Here is a 17,416-nt window from a genome sequence, read left to right as displayed (position 1 = left end):
TACCTGCGTGCTATGCTTCTATTTGTGCTCTAAGCACCCCCAAAAACCAGTAGACTCTGAATGCTGACGCTGCCAAAACCTTCATTGTACAACAACTCTCTGCCCTTGTGAAACGGAAGCTCGGCCACAACCATCACAGAAATATTCTTCATCTCCACCCCAGCTTTGATCAATAATTTGAGTACCGCACAAAGTGTCTTTCCAGTAGCGAGCACATCGTCCACCACTACCACCTTTCCGCCCTTGGGGATGACACCGACCTCCATTTCAATCATGACCTCATTAGGCTCCTTATTTCCAGCTATACCTGAGATATGCGACACGTCCTTGGCCATGGAAACAACTGGCGGTGGCAGCTTGCCCCTCTCACGCACCAGAGCGAGCGGGACATCCACTTTCAACGCCAGTGCAGAAGCAAAGATGAAACCACCAGTCTCAACGCACACAATCGACGAGATTTGCGACCAACCACCAGTGAAATGTGTCTGTAGAAGAGATGTGCAGAGCGATAATCCACCACGGGTCTGGGAGACTCCAAGGATATGACGAAAGTTGATGTCAGTCTTTGGAAAGTCAGTGATCTGGCGGACTATGTCTCTCAGACGTTGGAGGGATGGAAGCATGAGGGGCAGCAAGTGCCTACTAAAAGCGGCTATCGCAGCAGACTTCCCTTCTGCATTGTTAGAGATCGTGATGCTGGGCGTGTGCTTCTCAGCTCTCTCATCAGTGTCACCGCTCGTCTCCAATCCCCGGCGGACCCGTCGAATCTTCTCACTGGCCTCGATTCTGACCTCCAAAAGCTTGCTACCAGGCACCAAGTGGGAGAATGCCACTACAGGCGTCTTGTCTCTCATGCCCGTGATGAACAATACATCGGAATCTGCACCATGCACCACCTCAAGGAAATGTTCCCGTGGGAGTTGAGGCCGTTCGTTAACTTGGTTTTGGAAGAACGTCGTCAATGCCGTTCGGTGCTGCTCCTTGTAGTCACGATCTTCAAGGAGGCGGTTCAAGTCAGCACCACTGGCTGTGGCATATGCGCGTTTAGTCGCTTCGCTTATGCTTGAGACACTCGACGTGATGCTGTTCTTGGTGAAGAGAGAGACCCAGACTCCAGCACAAAAGTCCTTACCAGCGCCGCTTTCACCGGTGACGAGGACGATGAGTTTCGGATCTTTAGGCGGTGCCGGGAGTGGGTAGGAATAGGCTAATACGTTGTTGGGGTCCCATCGCTGTTTGAGACGAGCAAGTCGCTGAAGGTTTGGCCCAAAGGCTTTGGCTGCCAGAGCTGCATCGCGGGGGTCTGGCCCAAGATCGGTACTATAGGCGCCAGTACTGAGAGGCAGCAATCTCTCAGCAACTTCATACACCCAGCACACAGCAGCTGTAGCCTGCTTACTCCCATCTTGATCACGAGGCCAAACACCAGTGATCACACATGCAAAATCCCAATCTCTGCACCCAAACGCGGTGGCGTCTGCTGGCACGTCGTTGATGGCACCACCACCTTGGAGGAGATGAAGATAGCATAGTGGCGTAGGCCGGCTTTCAATGGCCTTCAACAAGATGGTGGTGATAGTATCCTCTCCAATATTCTTCAAGAACAAACATCGCTTGAAAGAGGACGTCTTGCCACCCCCATGACCACCGTGCATCTCCGACATGTACATCTCAGTATCGAACACACCCATGCTGTCCACAGTCTGAATGCCTCTCTCCGGTCCGAAAATCGTGTAAGCCCTCGTCAAAGCGATCAATGGGACGCAACTAGTGGCAGTGGAGGTCTCGAACATTGTTACGCCAAGATGCAACCGGTCTTGATTCCAAAAAAGATAGGCGTCCGCTGAGCAGCTCCTAGGCAGGGTTCTGGCAAAGAGGTTGTCAAACTCCCTCAGCTTGGCCCTGGCTGAAACCAAGTCGTTGAATGAAAGGACCCAGCTCCGCACAGTATATGTTGGAGCTGGACAGGCCTTGAAAGTGACACTGGCGACAATGCCAAAGTTGGTCCCAGCACCTTTGATAGCCCATAGCAAATCTTTGCCATCCACCTGCACTGCATGGGTAGGTCGATGCTGATCGGGAACATGACCAACGCTGAGAACCTTCCCGGAATCGACACTGACCACTACCGCACCGACAATTGCATCACACGCCAGTCCATAGAGCCGAGACAGATGGCCGATACCGCCTTGTAGCCAAAGCCCTGCCCCCACGCTGGGTCGCGCCCCAAGAGGTACCGTGAGACCGTCTGCAACACATCTCCGGATGATATCTCCAGTGCTGCAACCCGACTCAGCGACGATCAGGGAACTTGACATGGTATTCCCAGCTGTGACCACATACACATTCTTCAGGATCCCCATATCAATCGCCGTGATGCCATACCAGAGACAATGACCGCTATGACCGCCACCCAAAACAGTCAAACCCGTCCTCTTCTTGAGTGCCCAATTCACGCATTGTTGAATAGATTCGATATTCTTAGGCTGTTTAATTCCCCTGGGATGGCGTCGGCCAGCCTGTCTGTTCTTCACTGCCCTCATCTCCTGCACTAGCGTCAAGTACCCGCTATAGCCCAGATCTCGAGTGAAGACGGTCATGATTTCAGGTGTGCTGAAAGATATCCTTCCTGAGTGTACAGTGTCGCGAACTCCCAGCCCACGACAAACTTCTCGCCAGGAAGCTCGAAGGGAATCATCATGTGAAGCTGACGCAGCGATGAATTGTGCAAAAGAGTCGAGATCATCGTCGGTGTCTGGCACGCTTACCACACCTGTGGGGAAGGTCAAGGTTCGATCAGCGGCCATATTTTCGATTTGAAGGCTGTCACGATGAAACACCACAACCATCCCACCTCCCGGCCGGTCAGGAAGCATGTTCACGGCTTTGTTGATGAACTCATGTTTCCGCTTCATGCCGTACATGCTGTGGCAGAAGAGGATGACATCGAATCTTTGCTCCTGGGAACCGGGAGTCTTGTACACATCGACACGCGAAGTGAAAGCAGAACGGTCGAGGCTGGCGGCGTGTTCCAGATTTGGGAAGGGTTTGAATCGAAGCCATTCTTCCAATCTAGAAGCAAACAGCTTATTCGGCTCAAAAGCATCGTATTTTGTGATCTTTTGTCTTTGGTCGTCGGGCAAGTGTCCAAGCACGCTCTTTGGGCCAGGTCCAATTTCCAGCACAGATATGCGAAGGCGGGATTGGAAGAGCGGACTCAAAAGCTGCGATAGCTGAGGTATGATGAAGTCCTGATAAGTCTTCCATGCCGTATCCTTCAAGAAAAAGTCAAAACCGGCACTGTATTGATCGTCGGACAATGACTGCTTTGCCGTGGTGGTCACGGCTGCCTTCTTCACGAGGGCCTTTTTGAGGGTATCGAGAGTTGCCATGTTGAGCTTCAGTCTCCTGAGTGAAAGAGGTGTTTGAAACCGGCGAAGGGCTCTGGAGCAGAGGAGATGAGTGGAGAGTTAAAATGGAGGAAGCGATCGCAGTGTTGGTGAAAAAACACATATTGGAAGATACAAACGCCCGACTACCTTCCTATTGGGCCTCCAAGCATTCTGCAGTAGGCCTCACCCCCACATGCGCAAGCTGGAGAGATTTGTCTGCTTGTGCAGATAGATAGCCAATGGAGGAAATGCCTTGAAGAAGCTGCCATTAGCCGTCTCGCCGCATTTATGATTGGGAAAGGAAGCAAATGTGCTAAGGTGAAGATGTCAGGGGGTGTGTTTCGGGTGGATAACAAGGTCGCTGAACAGGGAGGTCTGCAAATGGGCCTTTTTATCATGAACATCCCGCCAAGGAACTCAATGATCTGCGATCTATAATATCAATAATTAGCATTTACTCCAACGGAGCTATCACAAGTGTTAAACTCATTGGGGTGCGAACTGACACTGGGATAAATGACAAAAGCCTACCACGGACCCTTCCTCCGGTCTCATATGCGGAGAGCAGTTGTGCAACTGCATGATTCCCAGCTGGAAGCTGGCAGTGTTTCCAATGGTCCGATGACCAACCAGTTGGCACTGGCAGCATCGTACACAGAGCGAGTCAGTAACCAGAGGATTAAAGGCCAACAATGTCTGCCTTCTCTTTCGAGGGAAGCTTAACCTAAGGTAGGCAGGGACTGACAGAAATGGCCAGTCAAATGGATATGGCAAGAGCTTTGAGCTTCAACGTCTTGTCCGATGCGATTGGGGTACTATCCTTTACGGAGCAATCATTGCGGCCCTAATGCCTCAAAATTGCTTCGCCTCGACATTTGAGGCGAAGGTAGCACACCAATGACTGATGAGGCCAGTACTTCGCACTATCCAGCTTCAAAGCAGACTAAAACTGAGTGTCTAATCCCCCGGGCAGAATCTCGACCGGCGATGTGGACAGCTTTACCTTTCATGATAGGGGGTACTGTGCCAACGGTAACATTAGGGTCAGAGGTGTATGGAAAAATCACTGACTGTGATACTGCGATTTGCACCAGCTCGGGTGGAACCCCAAGGTGCATTGACTAGTGGGGGTTATGAAGCTTGGGATAATGACTATGTGTACTGCGACGGAGTGGAAGTCAACGAGATTGGTTTTGAGCATATGAGAAGTATGAGAATGGAATGTAGATAATCAGGCTCGGTTCAATCTTACGTTCATTTGCTTTCTCTTGGATTTACTACATACAGTTTTATCACTCGCGTAGTTTTATACCAATTTAATAGGTATTCTTCCACGCACGGCTTGATTTTCACAAGGTATCACCCATCAAGCAATGACCTACTGTCATTGATATCTCTTCGCCAAAGCCATTATCCTCTCGCTTTTGCCGACCAATTATCCCATTGGATCCCAGTCGAAATGTCTTGCTTCTTTCTCAAAAAGGCCCTACGCCACTAAATTCGCGTTTAGGCTCTACTTTCGCCAGCACTTTATTTCAGCCAGTCAGCATTGATGACACATATTGTGTAAGTAGATTAGGGCTCTAAACAATCACGTACTTCTTCTCATTGGCAGACTCTCCCCTAGTTTTAGTGTTGAAAATGATGTCAGAAAGGGCACGAGGTGTGCGACTTGAAGCAGCGTTAAAGCTGCCAGAGCTAGCAACGCCACGCTTGAAGATGACTTCAATGGTCTTCTGGGCGGATTCGCTTGCAAAATTGTTCGAAGAAGACATCGCAGTCATGTTGAGGGAATGGCTGTGGATTTTGACGGTTTCACAGAGTGGTTGAGTTGATGGTTGACTGAGGTGAAAAGAATCTCTAGAAGCGGGAGTGATAGTGTGCGAAAAAGAAGAGGAAGGATTGACTCTCCGGAAGGTTTTATATTACAAATTTCCTAGTACCAGTTAAATTCCCTGGTACCTTGTTCACTCTCGCTCAAACCTTCTAGCTGTTCACTCGCGCTTGAATTTCCTGCTTGCTCACTCGAACTCGCCCCGGGCGGGTCCTATTTGCGTTCGCCCACCTGGGCGAATAGCACAAGTGAATTATATGTTGGTATAAAAGTGTTGATTGATATTAACTATGGAAAGGCAAACCGAGAAATCCTGCAGACCCAAATAAACCAGCCCAGGTTGGCCTAAGCTCTTTGTGGAGCCAAGATGTCAAGATGAATCCCGCGCCTTGGTGGACCGACGTCACTCACCTGAGGATGCTAGACCGGGACTTGGTCGCTGCATTCATGTCTCGCCCGGCATCATACGTATTCCCCTTCAAGTTGTGGGTTGATGAGCCGGGCTCAGTGATACAACTTAACCGACAGAAACCTTGCATGGGGATTGCAAGGCGGCATGGAGGTGATAAGCCCATCATGGGCTAGGTATTATCGGACGACTACAGCGTTGGGTCCTCCAGTTGAGGTTGACTCAGAAGCCCCTGCGGCGGAGGAGGAAGAGTGTTGTGTAATTCTCTGATATTAGGTATGACTCTATTATTCCACCATCGTCTCGTTTATCTTACAAACACTAACATTCTCTAGAGAGCAGCCATCCCACCAGCCACCGCCACCGCCATCGCCGCAGCGGCAACCACAACGAATCCCGTCTCCCTAGCACCGCCAGCCGTAGAGGTGCTAGTCGTCTGTGCATTTCCTCCCTCCTCCACATTCTCATTCTCATTTCCCCCCTCATCCTCATCCTCGGGGTTCGGGCCAGTCGTCACCGTCGGCACAGGGCTCAACGTCGTGGTCCTCGCCGGACCCGTCGTCGTCGTCGGGCTGGAGCCACCCTCCGTAGTCCCATCAAGGACATTCGAGTACGCCGCGTACGCCGTCTTGCACGAATTTTCGTCGGTAATAGCCAGCAGCGCGATGGCCGCACCAATCGTGGCGGGACACTTGGATTTCAAGCTAGAAGCCGGCTCGGCCATGGAGCTCGCGTAGTCGTTTGCCTCGGACATGTAGCTGGACCAGGCGGACGCGACGGAGGCGGGGGGCTTGAGGCCACCGTCGCCGTACATGGCGGAGCACAGGCTGTTGACGTCCTCGGAGTCGACGATGCGGAGGATGTCCTCGGAGTTGAGCCATTGGATGACGGGGGAGTCGTTGGAGGGGTTGGGGGCGCGGGCTATCATGGATTCATACTGGGCTTGGCATTCGAGGGTGAGGGAGGAGTCGGATTGTTGTTGGCGCTGGTAGATGGGCGCAGGAGTGATGGCCGGGGCCGGGGTGCTGAGGGCGACGCCGGCGAGGGCGGAGATGAGGAGGCTTTTGGTGAGCATTTTGATTTTGGTCTTTTGTTGTTTTTGATAATATGCGTTGGGCAACTGTAGTTGAATTTGGGGGAATGTTTATGGGTGGGAAATAAAAGAATGAAATACACCAAAAAGATCGACAAGAAGGAATGACAGATGATGATGCGAGGAGTGGTAGTGGCAATGCAAGAACAGGGCGGTGCAGGTCGTTCGTTTTATGTATCAAAAATATGGGAAATTAACGAACCAACTGCCTGGAACCCGTTAGTTTAGCAGGGGATTTGGGCGTATTATCCCTATCTTTACGAGGGGACAACAGGGGTTGGGAGAGTGCGCCTTACCAGATCGGCGTAGTGGGCCGCGCTCTCGCATTCGAGACTCGGAATGAGATGCCAAGAGTTGAGGATGATGAACTGACGGTTTGGGGGCGGGTTTGGTAATGGGAACGGGAGCCAATGGGATGTTGGAGAAGTTGAAGTTGAGAAGAAGGGGCGAGGAATGTTGTTAGGATTATTGAGTTTCTTGAATCGTCTATCTTTTGATGCTATATTAAGCTCGAATAGGTCTTCAATGTTTGTTACTGTTCTATTTGAGATGGTACTTTGGTTCAGTTGGGATTTTGAGGAGATGCTAGGAATTGACCGTTCAACGTAGTTATGCAGCCGCGTCCTAGGTAGACCAAAAGAATACGGGCTTTTAAATGTTTTCTTTTATTTAACGTCGACAAACTTGGTATTAGCTTATGTTTTAAGATATTTGACCGGCTCTCATCGTTCTGCCAGGTAGCGTAGGTTTTGAGTTGCATCATTGTGAGTCTCATCATACGCGTGCGTGATGGTGAGGAAAAGAGCAAAAAACAATTGTTGATTGTCGGCGTTGTGGTGTAAATAAAAAATGTGACCATGGTAGTGGTTCAAGTGGTGGTTCGTTGGCTGGCAAAAAGTACAACTAGCGAGCTGCGCGCCGCTGTTTTGTGAGGTAAGCCCTGTAATATAGCGCTGAACGCCCGGTAAGCCAAATACTGGGCTGTTGGAATTTTTGGATCGGGGAAGAGGGCCATGAAGATGTTGTGTATCGATCAAAGTTGAAATGGATACTTTGTAATCGTGAGGTTCATGGGGTTTGAGCGAATCAAGTGTTTAGAAGTATACCTTTAATGAAGTCACTGAACTGAATTGTCCACCTTTGTGCTCCTCCGCTTTGGGTGTTAACCTGAGGAGAGAAAGAGATAGTGACCTCATGATAAATTCTATAAATGCCGGGAAAGCTCAACCCCTCCTGGATTTATCCGAGACACATAAACCCCCTTCTCCCCTTTCCAGAAAAAAAAAAGAAAAACAAGAACGCGAACGACGCACCGTTGTCATTGCAAAGTCTCGATTGGCATTAGCAAAAGATGCGCAGCCACTGTCACTCTCGGACTCGCGCTACCATCCAGACAGCACTCGCTCGACGTTTCGTCCCTCCCAGCGCTCCACACGGGTCTCGTTCTCGTTTTGGTGTCTCATCACATCACCACCCCGGCAATCGTCCTCTCCTTATCAATCACCCCCAGGTCTCCCCAGCCGAAGTGGCAGTCTTCCTCGCAGGACGTGCACCATCGCCAGCAGCAGGAGCAACAAATCCTGCCTTCTTCCCTCCGAGTCGGCATTTCACCACAAAAACATCATCTATAATCACCGCAATGCCTTCTTCCCCAGGAGAAGGACAGGAGGAGCGGCAGCAGGCCATCTCCGGAGAGGAGTGGGAGGACGCCTCCCCCGCCCAAAAGATCAAGTGGCTCCTCGGTCCTGAGGGGTCCAAATGGGGATGGGTGGTTTACCGAACCTGCTACAAGCCCGAGCTAGACGCCCCGTGGGAGATGCTGCAGCGGATCATCGTTGCGAATTGCAAGGACGAGGTTGGCGATGACCCGGAGGTGCTTGACAAGATGGATTGGCGGTTTGTTTCCGACCCCACGACCCTCGACGGTGCGGATCGAGATCAACTGAGGGGGAAGTTCAAAACCTTCGTAGAGGGTGAAGACCCAGGGGTGGTGGTGGCAAAAGACGGCGGGTTGGGTACGAAAGGGTCGAGGTATGAGGTCTTTTTGGAGGCTGATGAACAGGCGCTGTTGAGTTGCTTGGGAATGGATTCAGGTAAGGGGGGTGATTATGGAGCGTATGTGAACGTTGTGAGAGGGTGGGTGGACAGTCGCATGATGCCTCCGGAGGATGCTAGCGCAGAGGAGAGAGAAGAGTGGGATTTGGACGATTGGATGAGGATCAGTGTGGGCATGGTTGGGCCGGCGAGTTGGGTGGAGATGGACAATCCCGACAATTGGTATATATATTGGACGAAGCCAGAGTCTGGGAGGGTGTGGGCATCTTGATGTTGTTCGGGGGTTGGGCAGTTTCTGGGGAAAGTGGTCTATGTGTTATGCGGTGGTGGATGCAGATAACTCCTGTTATTTTCCGAATTGAGGTCCACTACACTGCGTAGGTGCTCTAATACCCTTTAGAGGGAATCATATCTGAGCATACCTTTCAGGCCAAGGCAGGCTGAATCACATCTTTACATGCATCCTAACCCTCCTTTCAAACCCCGACACAGACACTGTACCCCAACCATAGATTCTCACAGTTAGACCCAATGCTAGGATTCCAGCGAAGAAACGTTGCAAAATCCGGCACGCCATATCTCTGCTGGATAGCAGCGCAGTCATCCCCAGAAACGACCGTGTGCCACCTCTTACACGCCGGATTAGCCCCGTCCTGCGTCGGTCCCGGCGGCGGCACCCCGCCAGCCGTGGTCGTTGTGGGTACTTGAGTGGGGGAAGTCATGGAGGCTGGGCCCTGAACGCAGTACGCGTAGTTTGGCCAGAGGTTTAGGCAGTCTTTGCCGACTAAAATGCACATTTACCGAATTTAAACGTTAACGAGTCTTGTTTCCACTGTTGTTTCCAGTGCAAGCTTGTGAGTACTAACCTGCTGGATTCCACCCATAAAAGTCATCGAGATTGATGTTGTTGCTGCTGGCGATGGCCCAACAACCATCTCCTGCCTGCGCGATGTAGTACTTCCGGCAACCCGCCACGATTCCCGTCTGCGTAGGAGCGCCTGGACTATCGGAGGTTGTGAGGCTAGGAGTAGTGCTTCTAGCCGTTGTCGTCGTCGTCCTTTGTGCTGACGTCACAGAGCTGGTGTTGCTTCTTGTCCCTGTCCCCACGCAGATCGGACGCTCGCTAGACTCGGGAAGATTGGCGTATATGCCCGTGTCACAGACGGACGAGCTTGGTCCTATCCAGGGGTTCCAGGTCATGAGGTCGCTCACTGTGATGTTGTGGTCCAGGGCGATGTCTTCGCAAGGGTAGACTGTTATAATAGGAAAATAGTGAGTTTCTTTTGGATTACCAATCATATTTTTCTTATGACGGGGAAAGGCGAGCAAAAAACTGCTACTGTAACTAACCTTTGGCATCCCAGCCTCTCAAGACGGTATAGCAAGAACAGGACGGAATGGTTCCGGGATGAGAACTTGCCACCTCCATACAAGTGCGGTTGGCCCTTGACGGTTCGGCTACAAACGAGACGTAAATGTTAGCAAATTGTTCTGTCGGTTTGGTGTAAGCTCGTCATAAAATAGGCACTCGCCTGTAGCGTTTCGGTGCGCAGCACAATACCTATACCCAGCCTGCAGGTAGCAAGGACTCACTGCCACCAGACTGGGATTCCAGGACAGAAACTCGTCGAGGTGGACCTCATACGCCCCTAGGACGTAGTCACAACTGTTGATCATGTTTGTCAAGGGGGGCACATCCGTCTGCAGGGACTGATCCATCTGTGGAACGACGACCCGATGGTTGACAAACCCAAGGCAGCCGTCGGCTGCTGTCCGCGAGCCAGGTGCTAGAGGCAGCGAGATGATGGGAGTGGGGATGGGCGGCACCCTGTCAACCAGAGAAGCGGTGGTTGTGACGTAGTTGGACGAAGTGAGCGTGTAGACCGGGGATGTGGAATAAGGGTAGTCGCTGTACATGTTGATGTCGCCTACTGGCTTGACACAGTAGGAAGTCTCGAGCCAGAGGTTGAGGCAGTCGGGATTGCTGATGGATGGGTTGAGAAAGAAGAAGTCTTGGAGGGGGATGGCCTGGCGGATGGAGATGGCTTGGCAGTAGTCCCCTTCTTGAATTTCATACCAGCTGCCACACCGGGTGTGTGACTCGGCTTTGGCGTTTGTTGGGCGAGGGACGGCTGTTTCAGGAGGTTGCGTAGTGGTTGGAGGCAGGGTCGTTATCCTGGTAACTTCGTCTAAAGTCCTGCCAGGGGGACTGTAGCAGCAGACCAACTGTCAGCCACTCGGTCCATAAAGCAATCAACTTGTTCATCCTGATCAGGGGGGTGAACCCGAACTTGCCTGATGCAAATGAGCTTTTTCGCCATCGATCCCAGGTTGGTGCAGAGTGGGTTGATGTTGGGGTTCCAAGTTAGAAGATCATGCGCTTGCAAACCAGTGACAGACGCCAGAATACGCTCGCATGTATCGTCATACTGAACACGATAGAGTTTACACGGCTCTGGCAAGCACAGCTTCACGCCGACCTGCAAGGTAGTGCAGTCGGGATCCGTACCGCCGGCCTTGACAACGCTATGAGTCGAGACACCCCTGGCCACCGCAATCGAGTCGCACGTATCTCCTGCTTGGACGGTGTATGGCGACACGCATGTTGGGATGTCTGTCGGGCTCGTGTTGGGCTTCGTGCTGATGGCATATGGTGCTGGCGAGGTAAAGGTATAACCCGTGGCACCGCACTCCGACGTTTTGGAACGAAAGTCGTTCGCAAAATCGGGGTGATACCCAAAAGGCGAGTTCAATTGTCTACTCACAACACCCAAAGCGCAGTCGGAGCAGCCATTAGACGCCGTGCCGTTTGAGAGGGCGTCCATATAGATCTGATCGCAGAACCTGCCGGTGTTCCTGTCACGAGGTCAGCAGGATATCATCATCCGGATTACACAATAAGATCGACATAGTAATTCTCACCTGTCTTTTGCGCAAGAAATATCATACGCATAGAGAAACCTGTCAATCACGAACGTGGCTGTTTGAGAATCCTGTCTTAGTGAAGCTCTTTTTCGAGGTTTTGCCCCTAAAGCAGAGACCCGCACCAGGATAAACGATTGACTCTATCTCGAGGACATCGGTATTGCCTCGACAGCGCGAGGCGATTGTCCCTCGGACGGAAGACAGGGAGGACCTGCATGTCGCGGTACACAGAGTCTCAAGAGACCTCGAGTCAAGACGGGGCATGTCGACAGCAACCGTGGCCAGAAAGCTTGCGCAATTTGTGATGGTTGTGTTCAAAGCTTCGGCACACTGGTCACTCAGCCCTGGGTAGACATGGTAGCCGAGGAGCCCATCGCTGAATTGCTGAGCGATTGCAATGGTAAAGGTCGACAGGAGACCAACGAACCAGCTGAGTGTATTCGCAGTCGATCCGGATCGTGAAATGACCATGTTATTCCGTCGTTGGAACCTTCAAGCTCAAATAAGTAGCTAGTAAAACTGATAGCTCTTGAAGGGCTGATGTTCTATATGGTCTGAAGAAGCGTTTTCTCGCAGGGTGCATTTGCCATACTTGAACGAGCTTTGAAGAATTCATCTGTCGGTCTGGACGATCACAAGGATGTCGGGGAGTCGAACACGAGGTAGTGCCTTCGGACTCTGATACCTCTAGCGGAATTCTACCGGTAACCGACCGGTGAAAAAAGGAATGTAAAATAGATACGGCATAGTTGTGGGTTGTGGTACATGACGGGATGCCACCATTGCCGTGCATGTGTTAGATCATGTAAGAAAGAGGGGAACCGCGCATATCCCCTTAATTCATCCCTTGCCCAATGCTCCTCGAGCTTTCATCCGCTGCGCATGCAGCCTTTGGCGCGCCCCGTGACACACACTGTCCAGAATGCAAAGAGAGATGATGTTCACTTCACCGAACCCCTTTTGACCCTGAATTATCCGTGTAAGACATACCTAAAATTTCATGCCATATTAGCTGATACTTTTCGTCGACCACGTAAGCGACAAATGCGAGTGTATAGTGATCATATGGAGAATGACCTAAACCAGAGATAGGTAAAATACGAGCTGACCAATCATCTTTACCCTGTCATAGTTATAAACATTACAGAGCAATCGATCCATGGTTAGGCGAGCATGGATGGCAATTTGATGATAATCCAAGACACTGTGTATCTGATGAGACCCTCCATGTCCTTAAGCGATCTGATCATATAACTGCCGTCAGAACAGCCATTTGCCGGTTACTCGTAAGTGATAGACCGTAGCTCAGAGTAGCCAGATACAAACTGAGAGTCTGGTAAGGCCCCATGACACCCAGACATCTGAGCCACTCACATGAATCTTCCCTGTGTTCGTGGCTTTCTATATTCTACCTTTTTCTATTGATCAGTTTCTACACCCTCTAGACAGCTTGTCTCCCGTCAGTAGACTGAACACTTATCAGGCGCAGACACGCTCGTAATCGACTCTATCATGCGCTCATTGAACGCACAGCAACACATATGGCTTGCTTTATTCCTCTTCCTGGCTATTGTCAGCGTTCAGTTCTGGAGCTACGCCCCAAAGGACCGGTCAAGTCATTCCGAACTGACAGCTCGACAACGTTTGCCCGTTACCGGCAACGACACCACAGCGTCACGCTCGACCGCTAGTTCCAACAATTTGGAAGCATTTGGACAGCCTCCCGCCGGCTTTGCACGAGTCCTCGTTGATGACCCCTATACATGTGGTCCTGGTCGGCCGTGCTCCAACGGAGCGTGTTGCGGTCCATCGGGAAACTGCGGTTACGCCCCTGCTTATTGCGGCACAGGATGTCTTTCGAATTGTGATGCGAAAGCCCCATGCGGGCAGTACGCAAAGATACCCGGAACCACTTGCCCTCTGAATGCTTGTTGCAGCGAGCATGGGTTCTGTGGGACGACAGAGGTACAGGGACTAATGCCTCTCCTTTCTCGTCTTCTGTGAGGACGGATGCTGATAATAGAGTATCCGACTTAATTAGGAGTTTTGTCGGCCTGGGTGTCAGTCAAATTGTGTTCTGGAACCGCAACCACCGGGCGGTTCTCCCAAGAATGCATCCATGGATATCTGTAAGAATTTGTTAGGATACCAGTAATAGAATAACTGGAGACTGACGATGTGCCAGTAATCGGATACTATGAGTCTTGGAGTTACCGATCGAAATGCAATCAGAAATCCCCCAGCGATCTCCCTCTGACGGAGCTCACACACCTCTTCTACGCCTTTGCTTTCATCGAACCGCGGAGCTATGCACTTACCACCATGGACGACGAAACTAGCGAAGATCTGTGGCAGTTGACAGTCGACGCAAAGAAATTCAATCCAAGCCTCAAGGTATATGTGGCAGTCGGAGGCTGGACATTCTCAGACAATGACACGGTCACCCAACCACTCTTTGGTGAAATCGCTAGCACGGAATCGAACCGCCAAAAGTTTGCCGACGGCGTCGTCAAGTTTCTCAACAAATACGGATTCGACGGCTTAGACATCGACTGGGAATATCCGGGAGCCCCTGACAGAGGTGGCAAGCCCGAAGACACCCCAAACTTTGTGCTGCTGCTGAAGACCCTGCGGTCAACCTTTGATGCCTCCCCGCGCCGGCTGGGCATCACCTTCACCATCCCTTCCTCGTTCTGGTACCTCCGATGGTTCGACCTCCCCGGCCTACTCCAGTACGCCGACTGGGCCAACATGATGAGCTACGACCTTCACGGCACCTGGGACCGGAACAACCCCATCGGCGCCATCGCCCAGGCCCACACCAATCTCACCGAGATCAACCTCGCCGCCCAGCTTCTCTGGCGTGTAGGCGTCCGGCCCGACCAGGTAGTCCTCGGCTATGGCTTCTACGGGCGATCCTTCCAGCTCGAAAACCCCAGGTGCTCAACCCCGGGCTGCCCATTCAGCGGCGGCGCGAAACAAGGCCCGTGCTCCAAGGAGGCCGGGATCCTCATGTACTACGAGATCCAGGCCATCCTCAAGCAGGTTCCCAACATCAAGCCCGTGTTCGACCGCAAGGCGGCCGTCAAGTATTTTACTTTTGACAGGGATCAGTGGATCTCGTATGATGACGCCGAGACCTTTAAGCTGAAGAAGGAATGGGCCAACCGGATTGGTTTCGGTGGCAGCATGATCTGGGCTGTTGATACGGATGACGACAAGTTTTCTGCCATGAGTGGGCTGGTAGGGTATCAGGTCTCTCACGTGGACACCTCCTTGAACGGCGTTGTGGCGCTGGCGCAGACCTCCAAAAACGTTGCCCACAGCCTGCAAGGCGAGAACGGGCAGGGGTGCAGGGTCATCAAGGAATATGACTGCAAGCCGGCCCGAGACCTAAGATGTTTGAAGGGTGAGAGTTTGGTTGGTTGGGATAGAGATGGCTGTGTAGGTTCTGTAATTCCATTGTTCAAACTGGCCTTGGTCTGTAAGCTACTATACTAATCGCCGTTACCGATCTCCAGGGTAAGGAAGATGAAGGCAAGCCGATTTGCTGCCCCGAGGACACGGCACCTCAAAAGTGTGTGTGGCGTGGCAGCGGGAATGATGGAGGGATATGGGGTGACTGTAACGGTCAGTGTCATGCCGGCGAGGCGAGGGTGTTGAATTCGAGATGGTAAGTGCCTACGTGTACTTTCAGTCGTCTTGTTGACTGTCGACCTGTCTGACCAGAATCTCAGGGGCGGCGGGCCCGAAAAGGATCGAGAGTCCGACCCCTACGTCTGCGCCAGGGGCAACAAGGTGTTTTGCTGTGAGGCCGGTGATTGGAAAACAGTGATCGATGGGTGCTACTGGACCACGTGGTATGTAGATCTCATTTGTGAGCTTCCGTTTCCAATGTCATGGTCTGACCATCGCTTCAACATTAAAGCTTCGGTGGGGGTGACTGTGGTACTGGCTTTAAAGAACTGGCTACCAAAAAGGGGGCTTGTCCTATGAGTGGTGAACCCAGTGAGTACATTCATTACCTTGCCTGTTCAGCAAGCCCATCATATCATCACCACTATGACAGGTGTCTTTGGTTTACTGATCAGTACTACGGCATCTTCAACAAGAATACTGCTGCCCAAATGACACCCCTTTGCATTCGTGTACGTGGAGAGGTAGTGCCCCGGAGTGTGTAGATAGCAACTGCAAAATGCAAGAGGATGGTAAGGACTTGGCGGAGGTACAGGTGGATTCCCATGCGGGCGGCAGCTCGTGGAACCTTTGTAGCTGTAAGTCCACACGCCTTTCCTTAACAACAGGCCACGTACAAAAAGGAAAGGGGAAAATATGGCTCGATACTCACAATAGGGAAACCACTCAGGGGGTAGAAAAAAGTCCATGTGCTGTCAAGTCAGCAAGCGACTACCACCACCGTTGGTTTGTGATAAGACAACCTGCGACCTGGACCCTGCTGCCTGCATTGACAATGATGGGGAGTTTGACCTCATCACACAAAGGCGAGGCATTGTGGTTCTTGAAAAGCGAACCGCACCGAGAAAGTTCAGTTGGTGGACGACCAACGGAGCAGAGATCACCCAGTGGTCCCTTGCCTACGTCACTGGAAGGGCACTATGGAGGCTTGCTCAGCAGGGATTCTTGGATCGCTATTACGATGTACACTCACAAAACTGCGATAATGCAAGGGTCGAATCTCGACCCATTGAGGAGGGTGGTGACTTGACGTTGCCCCCTAACCTCCAAGTGGAACACCCACTGCCGGTGAGGGGTTCAGATTTGGATTGTCTGTGATTGTGTCATAATCAGTCCACTTGCTAACAATGCCAAATACAACAGCTTGTTGCAGTAGCCCGTTTTGCAGCAGTTGCCAACCACGGTCAACACTGGAATCCAAGACGCGCCGGATATATCGGCAGAAACGGTCGACCTATTGGGCAACTCACTCCCGAAGGACCGCAAACCAGGACGCCTGGCATAAGAGCCGAGTTCTGGCAGAACGTCTGGAATAACGCGAACGGGCTTCCGGCCGGCTTGCCTCCCGTTACACCCAACTCTTCGGATATAAGGCGGCCTGTTGAGCGCCTCTACGAGGCAATAGGATCCAACCGCAACCCGGCGCCATTCACCTTCCTCCACGCAGCCGTCAATGCACAAAAGGGGCGAATCGAGGGATATGTCCGTCCGATGTCTGAGGAAATACTTGAAGAGTATTTGGACAACGCTCAAGACGGCGACGAGACGGCGGTTAATCGCTTCCTCAATCCGCTGCGCGAAACTCGTGGCGTCTTCCAGTATGTGCGGGATGATCAAGTCGTGACACAGCTAGACGGTGCCGTGTCGGCCATCTATCAGCAGCTCGGCCTGATTGAACGGAATGTGTTGGAAGCGCAGGGGCTGACGGCTCATTGGAACGAGTTCTACCCGCACTACTTTTCCCAGGTGTCAGAATTTGCGCGGACATGGGCCCAAGACCATATTCGGGCGATCCGTGAGTACTACGACGAGCATCCAGATACTGTATATCGAGATGAAGTTCTAAAGGAGCTCAAGGAGATTGAAGATAGCATTCCGGATTGGAAGTACAAGTTTGAAGATTGAGGGCTTGTGGAGTTACCAAAGAGAAAAATATGGACCTGCACTACTTTTTGAAAACCGTTGGAACTGTTCCAAACTCCATCTTTCTGTTGTTCGGGGCCTGGTGGTCG

The 17,416-nt window shown here is 51.7% G+C and overlaps 5 protein-coding genes across 5 annotated transcripts; 2 read left to right on the top strand and 3 right to left on the bottom strand.

The window, feature by feature from the left end:
* Positions 1 to 29: 29 nt before the first annotated feature.
* On the bottom strand, positions 30 to 3,392 carry QC763_118010 (uncharacterized protein; the record flags this gene model as incomplete). Its single annotated transcript, XM_062908391.1, has 1 exon — positions 30 to 3,392. The coding sequence occupies one exon, from the start codon at positions 3,390 to 3,392 to the stop codon at positions 30 to 32; it is 3,363 nt and encodes a 1,120-aa protein (XP_062771487.1).
* Positions 3,393 to 5,966: 2,574 nt separating this feature from the next.
* QC763_118000 (uncharacterized protein) lies at positions 5,967 to 6,710 on the bottom strand (the record flags this gene model as incomplete). Its single annotated transcript, XM_062908390.1, has 1 exon — positions 5,967 to 6,710. One exon carries the CDS (start codon positions 6,708 to 6,710, stop codon positions 5,967 to 5,969), a length of 744 nt encoding a protein of 247 aa, XP_062771486.1.
* Positions 6,711 to 8,079: 1,369 nt separating this feature from the next.
* Positions 8,080 to 9,054, top strand: QC763_117995 (uncharacterized protein; the record flags this gene model as incomplete). The annotated part of the gene is made up of 1 exon (XM_062908389.1): positions 8,080 to 9,054. One exon carries the CDS (start codon positions 8,080 to 8,082, stop codon positions 9,052 to 9,054), a length of 975 nt encoding a protein of 324 aa, XP_062771485.1.
* A 590-nt stretch (positions 9,055 to 9,644) lies between these two features.
* QC763_0021530 (uncharacterized protein) lies at positions 9,645 to 12,179 on the bottom strand (the record flags this gene model as incomplete). Its single annotated transcript, XM_062905408.1, has 5 exons — positions 9,645 to 10,036; positions 10,250 to 10,992; positions 11,079 to 11,639; positions 11,733 to 11,763; positions 11,831 to 12,179. 5 exons carry the CDS (start codon positions 12,177 to 12,179, stop codon positions 9,645 to 9,647), a joined length of 2,076 nt encoding a protein of 691 aa, XP_062771484.1.
* An 837-nt stretch (positions 12,180 to 13,016) lies between these two features.
* QC763_0021520 (uncharacterized protein) lies at positions 13,017 to 17,408 on the top strand. Its single transcript, XM_062905407.1, has 9 exons — positions 13,017 to 13,673; positions 13,750 to 13,837; positions 13,894 to 15,152; positions 15,230 to 15,381; positions 15,446 to 15,568; positions 15,637 to 15,716; positions 15,821 to 15,982; positions 16,075 to 16,472; positions 16,548 to 17,408. The coding sequence occupies exons 1-9, from the start codon at positions 13,221 to 13,223 to the stop codon at positions 17,307 to 17,309; spliced, it is 3,477 nt and encodes a 1,158-aa protein (XP_062771483.1). The 5' UTR covers positions 13,017 to 13,220; the 3' UTR covers positions 17,310 to 17,408.
* The last annotated feature ends 8 nt before the right edge of the window (positions 17,409 to 17,416 follow it).

Source organism: Podospora pseudopauciseta, chromosome 1, assembly GCF_035222475.1.
Source record: "Podospora pseudopauciseta strain CBS 411.78 chromosome 1, whole genome shotgun sequence".
NCBI lineage: Eukaryota > Fungi > Ascomycota > Sordariomycetes > Sordariales > Podosporaceae > Podospora > Podospora pseudopauciseta.
Note: the sequence above shows the minus strand (reverse complement) of the source record. Positions and strands in the feature narration are given on the sequence as shown.